Here is a 7,999-nt window from a genome sequence, read left to right as displayed (position 1 = left end):
GCTGCGTGAGTCTGAAGAGGGATTCATGAACCAGTGTAGGACTGGACTTGTGGACGTGCTCTGCACTGGGCTGGGATATTTGCAGTGTCATTGGATGTCCTTCTGTAGTCAACCCGGCCAAAAACACGCATTGAAACATTGCAGGTATTCAGATTTATTTTAGGGAACAGAAGGATTTCTCCCAAGTTGTCTCCCCGAATATATGCCAAATTTAGCTTGAGGATGACTGTACACTTGGAGGTCATCAAGAGTGGATTGGGAGTCATTCTCCCTGAGAGGTATCAGCTGTCTGGATCTAGCAGACACCACTGTTTATCACACAACAAATAAGGCCCACTCCCTTCTGTAAGGATAGTAGTTGTCTGTTTACTTGGAGATACCAGAGAGGTCAGACCCGACCAAGGATGACCAAGGTTAGGTAGCCATTATGAATCTAGGGTCCACCCATCTAGTCACATGTGTAACCCTAGACCTTCCCATTCCTATGGGCACAGCCCTAGGCCATCCCCCTCCTACTGATTGTATTGCCCCTTTCTGTGTTGTATGATTCTGTAATCAGATCCTCCTAAAGTGATATGATGCATGGTTAGCAATAAATAAGGAGGCTCCCAGGTTCTCGGGAGGGTGGCTGAGGAGGATGAGGCAGCTGCTTCTACTCTGACGGCTAAGTTTCCCTCCACGAGGACCATCAAGTGGGGCTGAGGTGAGCAATGCTACCACGAATTGAGTCTGACTCTATTACTTGACGCCATCTTTTAACTCTCATGCTTTCTATGACTTTACTATAATCTTCACTTGTTATTGCTATACAATTGCGCCTACCGAACCTGTGATGTTTTGTGGGGTTCCCTCTTCCTTTTAACCCCACAATTTATTTTTAGATTGCCTGGTCTATAAATATGGATAATAAGAGAGAAATAGCTGTAGCATTCAGTCAAATATTGCGGCATTACAGTGCAAGTATATTGTAGCGTTTTCCAGGTGAATTTAATGAAAATTGGCTCTCAGTATCAACAGGAATCGTGGAAAAGTAACAATGAATTGGAACATTCAGGGGAACATTGGAAAGCAATAAAAGGATTTGGGACTACTAGCAATCTAGGTATAATGAATGATGTAGCTAATGTGTCATATGAGTGGACAGCTCTCCTGCCCGAGTGTTATCAAGGATGGTCCACCTGCACTGTTGAACCTGCCGTATGTAAAACCTCTCAAGGGTCTTCTACCTCAGAGGGGCATTGTGGGGGTAGCCTGATCCCCACAACTAATCACGGGTGCGATAGGCACAATTGTATGGTTGAGATATATAAAGAGTATAGTAGTCATAGAGAAATGGGAGAGATGGGAGAGAGAGAAAAAAAATAAAGAAGTAGGACACGTTTCATGGTAGCACGCTCACCTCAGTTCCTCTTGGTGGTACACGTGGAAGTGAGGGAAGAGCTGGAAGGAGAGAGAGCATGAGGTTTTATTTCTAAGCAAAGCCTATATATATTGGGGGGCATGCAAGGCCCCTGAGTACAGATAACAGTCTACATCATGGGAAGCATTTGTAACACAGACAATAGAAGCAATAGGTGGGGGAGGACCTAGGTTTATACACGCAAGAGTAAAGGGAGGGAATAGGGGTGCATATGTGGCAAGATATGTGCACCGTAGACTCAGTATAGTAGTCTAAAATTAGCCATCCTTGAGTGGTCCCAAACTTGCCTTCGGGCTCTCCTTCAAGGGAACACTATCAGAAGGGAGTGGCCCAACTCAGGGTGAGTCAGACTCTTCAGTCTGGTTGCTCTAGATGGCTGATACCCTTAAGGAGCATCATCTCTGACCTACTTTCGTTGACCTCCTAGTGGACAGTCATTGACCGTGTGTAGCAAGCAGCGTCTTGGGTTTGGCATATATTTTGGGGAGACAACTAGCAGAAATCTTTCTGTACTCCACAGGTCATGGTTCTAGCTGTGCTTCTGATCTCTCAGAGACGTGTGACACACACAGGCCCTGCCTCATGCTGCCTGCGGTGTGGCCTTGGAACCTGCATGTCTCTCCAGCCCATCACGTGCCTCACAGGAGTCAGTCCAGAACACCAGTAGTCCCCAAACACAACACAGCGTGGTCCTTGGAACTTGTGCGGGTGAGTGCCAGGCTATGCCAACCGCAGACCAGAAGTGGGCTGTGCATGTGGGCACCAAGTGTGGGTCGGTCACACACGGACATGGGTGTCCCAGGTGCTATGAGGTAGGGGTGGAACATGTATAAATTACATGTTCATTTTGGCATTTTTTGGTTTCCCCCATCCTACACATGTTTCCTAGAAGACACCTTGTAGTGAGGCCCCAAAAGTTAGGGTCTAGGCTAACAGTAGAAGTTCCACAAGTCCCTGATGACATGGGCCCGTGCAGGCTTGGGGAGCAGGCTGGGGAGGGGTGCAGGCACCGGCACACTGAGGTGGATGCCTGGTAGGGGCTGGCAGAGGTCTCTAGCAGAAGTCTCAGGCAAGGACTTTCTAGTCCAACCTTCAGGAAGACTGGGACCCCTCCCAGGTGAGCAGCTAGGACACCTGCCCAACCCACTCTAATCCAATACCTTTATGCTTGCTGATGATGCGGAAGAGAACGAGGTCAAGGTGGGAGTGCCTGGTTCCTCCTGCCCCTTGACCTCTGCCCCCCATGAAGAAGCAGGTGCTTCCTGGTCTACACGGGGTCTACACCCCTCTCAGGAGAGATCTGTGCGGAAGAGCAGAGGGGCAGCTTCTCCTGGGCTGGGGGTTCCCAAGAAGCCCTGCTGGGCTGAGGCCCTTCCCTCACTGCCACTCAGTGCACATGCTTAATGCTTGGTTATCAGCCCACAGCTGATGGTTCAAACCCTCCCAGAGGCAGCTCAGAGCAGAGGCCTGGCTGTCCCCTCCCAAAGGTGTGCTAGCAGAACCAGAGCCCGGATCCAGATGAAATTCCCTAGAGGCTCTCTGATGACATCTGAAACAGGACAAAGAGAACCGTGCCGCCGGAGGGACCATCGGCATGCCCCCATCACAGAGGCTGATGGATGCAAGACTGACGGAAAAGCTGGTCCTTCTATGTTATTTATCAGGAAAACAACCGAGGGGTGGTTTGTTTTGATTGGCCAGAGGGGGTGCAGAGAAAATCATCACAAGGTCATGACTGGTGGCTGCTGAACTCCCCACGGTCCCAGTAGTGACCCCAGAAGTTGGGAAAGGACCATGTCTGTGATAAGAGTGTGATTTTAGTCCCACACGGGGTGTGGGGCTGGCTATGATGTTCTGATTACCTGCCCCTGTGGCCCTGATCATGGGATCTGAGTCAGTGCAGCAGGACCCGACCCTTTTCCTTCCCTCAGTCCGCCTGTGAGTCGGCTCTTGGCAGGAAGCGCAGGCAAGTTGCGGTCTCATTGGGTGAGCATCTTTCTGCAGACTCTCCCTCTCCCTTCACACAGTCTTCCTGGGAGCACCCAGCCTCTCCCTGGCCGGCCTAACAGAGCCAGGCTCTTGCCGGTCCTGGGTCTGAGCTTACATCAGATGCTCAGAGGACATAGGGCTCCTGCTTAGACCTCAGCCGGCCACAACCGAGGACTGCGGATGGTCGGCTCTAGGGCAGGGGTTCTCCGCCTTCCTGAGGCCGTCTAGCGGGACCTGTGAACTGCAAACCTACAGTGACACAGAAGCAGGTGCTCCCAGGTGCGTGAGAGCAAGCGCTCTGTCGGCCTGATTTCCTGTACTTTGTGCCTCAGTTTACCTCTTTCAGGAGCGGAGGTAACGAGCCAGAATCCCCTGACAAAGCACGGATTACATTTCCTACCCCAGAAAGGCATGATCCAGGCAGATGGATTGGTTTATTCTCACGCCTTGGCGAAGGTGTGGGGAGCCGAGGTTCATAGGGGGGTTAGTGGGGATTTGGGGCAGAGCAGGCACCAGGGCTCCTGTGATCAGGGAGACTTGGTAGGAATCTGGGCTGGCTGATGGATTCTGGTGGGTGCTGCTCACGCAGAACTCAGTCAAACGTCACAGAAGAGACCCTGAAGTTTCCCTTCGTGCTCAGGTAGCGCAGGGGGTCGCAGCCCAGCCTGTTGGGGAAGGTCACCTCGTATCTATCTGGCAGCTTCACCGTAAACTGCTGCTTCTCATAGGTGATCTCAAACTGTGGGGGAGACAGGGAGTCAGGGAGGCAAAGATTACCCGGGAGGAGCCAGGGCAGTGCCTGGCGGCTCCCACAGTGCCCAGGTGCAGGTCCCCTATCATGTGGACTCTCCCGTTGGCATCTATCCCAGGCTCCTTGTCTTTTGAACTCACGTTGGCATCTATCCAAGGCTCCTTGTTCTTTGAACTCACGGTGACCTTCACCCAATGGGCAGAGCAAGAGATTCGTTGCTCCTCTCCCCAGCCACCATTCTTAGAGTTGCAGACGATGACGGAATCCGGGAAGCCAAGGTTGAAATGCAGATTCAGTTTGTCAGCACTTTGGCCCAGATTAATCTCCATCCTGCAGGAAGAGGGTGCTGAGGAAGGTCTAGGGGTCCCCCTCAGTAAAACAAATTGGGGAGTCTTTGGCTTCCCACATGCTGAAAGAGTCTACAGAGAGATTGCACGAATGGAGGGCTGTGCTGTACAACAAAGGCAGGTGACCATCCAATTGCCGTGGCCATGGGGTGTGAGGTCCCATTGGGAGCACGGGCCGGTGCTGCTGATGGTGGGATAACTGACTGTGACTATAAACAGGTGCCAACCCAAGGGCTGAGCTCCTCTCTCCAGACACATGCATTTGGTGCTGTGTGATTTCTTATTAGCATCAAAATAGATGACTGGTCTAGACCTTCAAGGGTGGGGGCAGCAGGGTGCTCTGGGTCACAAGGAGCCACATCAGACTTCCCAACAGTTCTATCTTATGGACACCAAGTAGAAGCAAGAGATCCCTTGTGGGGAATTGCCACCCCATGCATCCTCGTGCCCTCCCCATGTCCAATCAGAGGTTGATGGAGATGAGTCTCCAGAGGACTGAAAGGCTAAGCTGAAGAGGGGTTGTAACCCCCAGAGGGAGATAATTACTCCTGGCTTAATGTGTCTGAAAGCCACAGGAATAGGGCTGCCCCTGGACCTTTCACTTTCAGACCCAATGTCCAACAGAGGCTGTCGGGGGAGAAGGAACCGAGTATGTGGTCGCTGCTCTGACATTCTGAATGTGCACAAACCCAGGTTACTGATGACATGAGAAGAAGAAGGGACATCGCAGTCCCCTTGGCCAGTGACCCTCTCACGGTAGACCCTGAGGCTGGCATCCATTCACAGGGCTGCCGTGATTTTCCCCACATTTCCCATGTGTTATTTTCTGGGTACAGACTCTGTCCCCACTCTTAGTGGCCCTGACTTACCAATCATCAAGATAGTCCATATTACCCTTGATCTTCAGGGTTGTCCCCAATGGCATGTGCATGTTGATGATCTCCAATTTGTTCTGAGACAACAGAGAAGTATTCCATTAGACTTTTCCCAGGAAATCCACCCCACCTGGAAGCCTTTCCAGGGACCTCATCCTCTCTCAGGCTGATGCTGCTGGTGTCCCCTTACCCATTACCAGCTGCAGACACTGTCCTGAGGGGCCACCACGTACCACTGGGAAAGACAAGATCAGAGTCTTCGCCCCACATCTTCCTGAGCCCCATGGGCTCTGCTTGTCTCCTCACAGCCCAGCCAGCACAACAGCGGGTCTGCAGGCTCCTGGCACAGCTGCTGGGCCTCAGTATCCCTGTCTGTACAATAGGTGGAGCAGGCCCTGTCTGCACTGTAGGGTAGCTGAGAGCAACAAGAGGCTTCCGACAGCCGGTTCCAGTGCCCAGGGCACAGTGCCCTTAGCAGATCAGACTATGTTCAGTTGCTAGGCAAAACAGTGCTAGGAGTCAGTTTGCATAGAAATTGGATCAGAAGTCTGTCCCCAGAGAGATGTCTGTACACTCCTTAAGGGAAAGAGTCGGCCTCCGGCTCCCCCTGCAGGTCAGTGGTGGGGAACAGAGACCAGTCCAAAGAGAGGTTTTTCCCACCTCGTCTCTCTGCAGAGCCCTCCACCCCAACCATTGCCACCTCCTACCGTCAGATTTTCAAAAGGGAACCCAGTGGGTATCTTCTGGGGCTCAACCTTCTTCATCATCACACCGATAACTCCAATGACAGCTCAGGGACTCGTGAAGTTTCGTGCTCAGGGACACACCTTCCTGTGAGGCTGAGGTCCTATGAGTTTGCACATGACCTTCTCCCCCTAGGCTATAAATAGAGCTCCTTCTGCCTGGGCAGACCCTGTCCCCACCAATCCACACTCAGATACACAGATGACTGCCACTCCCTGGTCCAGCCCAGCCCAGCTCACCCTGGGGTGTCCTTCCTCAAGGCTGAAGGTGTGGCCACCGTGTGGGTCCATGAGGCCAACTACCTCCCTGAGGCCAGCTTCCTTGTCTATCAATGAGGCTTGCTCTGCCCTGACCTCTCTCCTCCTTGTGGCGCCTTCATGCATCCTGCCCCACACATTGTCCAGACCCCTCTTTCTGCAGGGGTCCTGCTGCATTCATGGAAGGTGCACATCAACTTCAAAACTGTACTTGATAGCAACCACAAGTAGACATATGGATCCTAGGTGGACATGTGTGCGCATGTGTGTGTAGAGGGAGGGCTATGCCAGTAAACACGCATTTGTGTGGAGTTGCCTCTGAGGGCAAATCCTTGTATATGCCTGTGTGGGCTGCTCCTATAAAAGAGCTTCCAAAGTCTGTGGAAATTCTCAATGTCTTTTCAGTCCGGTTTTCCACAAACTGTTGAAGCCCCTGCTGTCGGTGCTCATGCAGTAGAGGACTCCGTCAGGGGCCTTTCCAGATGGACTCCAAGAATGTGCTGGATTGGCTTACTGGCCTCAAAGGCTTAGCCCATGTGTTCTGGGAAGCCTCGGTCAGTTGGGCATAACACAGTTGACATGGATAAGGAAAAGGGTTATGTGCAAATAGGAAATATTGCATCCTCTAAAGGCTAGATGTATTCAACCCACTTCCTTTGGCTGAATCCTTAGAATGAATTCTGAGTTTTCAAATTGACCATATATGTATGTTATTATCAAGAACATTGAATTCAATCCATTGGCATGCCTTGTTTGGCTGCATCTAGACCCCGTATGGAGAGCCTGTGTCCTGGGGAACGTGGTCTAGAGGCCTGGACCTGGGTTTCTCTATCAGACTGAGGCACGGCAGCTCTGGAAGGAGGGTCAGGAAGAGGCGCTGCCCAGGGACCCTGTGCCTCATCACAGTGAGGGTTGTGGGATAACAGTGTTTCTGTTACCCATAGGAAAGACTGAACTAGATCAGGAGTGTCAACGTGCTCTCACCTTGACCACGTAGCTTTTGTGTTCACACTGCTGACATTCATGCATTAAACTCTCACTGGTTCAGACGAAGGTTAAAGGAGGAAGGTGGCCACAGGTGGCCCCCAGACCCTTTCCTTCTCCTGTGGATGTTTTTCCTGGGTCCCTGGGTGGTGGTTCCAGGTGTCTTGTCCCTGCCTCCCTATGACGCCCTCTGAGGGACCAACTGGACCTGCTCCACAGGGCGCTCCTGCCTGGAATGTCCACAGGAGAGCATCTCCCAGACTCTCACAACACTCCCTGCTGGCGGGTTGGGCCCACTCCGAGGTATCGGGCAGTAGGAAGGCTTCGCATTCTTAAACAAAAGGTAAGAAATTTGTGCCCACAGAGAGACATCTCCTAAGAAACGCCTCACAATGCACTTCTGAAAATTGCAATCGATGGAGCACAGGTCTCCTGACACGAGAGGGGGTGCCGGGAGTGGGAAGGCAATTGATAACAACTGGGTTTACTGGTTCCCGTTGAAATCTACCAATGGGTGCTTCGGGTTTTTTGAGAGCATGAAGGAAAGTACATGACAAACCCCAATACTCACCCCTCGACCTGGTGCTTTCACACCACCGACACTTTGAAGGGTATTTTCACATTCGCAAGCC

The 7,999-nt window shown here is 51.9% G+C and overlaps 1 protein-coding gene across 1 annotated transcript; it reads right to left on the bottom strand.

The window, feature by feature from the left end:
* Window positions 1-4,001: 4,001 nt before the first annotated feature.
* On the bottom strand, window positions 4,002-4,489 carry LOC101660970 (galectin-2-like). The gene is made up of 2 exons (XM_013004047.2): window positions 4,301-4,489; window positions 4,002-4,148 (listed from the first exon to the last, which is right to left on the bottom strand). The coding sequence occupies exons 1-2, from the start codon at window positions 4,487-4,489 to the stop codon at window positions 4,002-4,004; spliced, it is 336 nt and encodes a 111-aa protein (XP_012859501.2).
* Between the last annotated feature and the right edge of the window lie 3,510 nt (window positions 4,490-7,999).

This window comes from Echinops telfairi, unplaced genomic scaffold, assembly GCF_000313985.2.
Source record: "Echinops telfairi isolate 266 unplaced genomic scaffold, ASM31398v2 ScPeMD7_2;HRSCAF=8, whole genome shotgun sequence".
Lineage (NCBI taxonomy): Eukaryota > Metazoa > Chordata > Mammalia > Afrosoricida > Tenrecidae > Echinops > Echinops telfairi.
The sequence above is the reverse complement of the archived record's forward strand: the minus strand, read 5'-3'. Positions and strand labels throughout refer to the sequence as shown.

Bases quoted from the DNA above. Each gene is read 5' to 3' on its own strand.
- LOC101660970 (XM_013004047.2), bottom strand. From the start codon at position 4,489: ATGGAGATTAATCTGGGCCAAAGTGCTGACAAACTGAATCTGCATTTC. The intron at 4,149-4,300 runs GTGAGTTCAAAA...TCTCCCCCACAG, and splicing joins AGCCTTGGATAGATGCCAAC to TTTGAGATCACCTATGAGAA.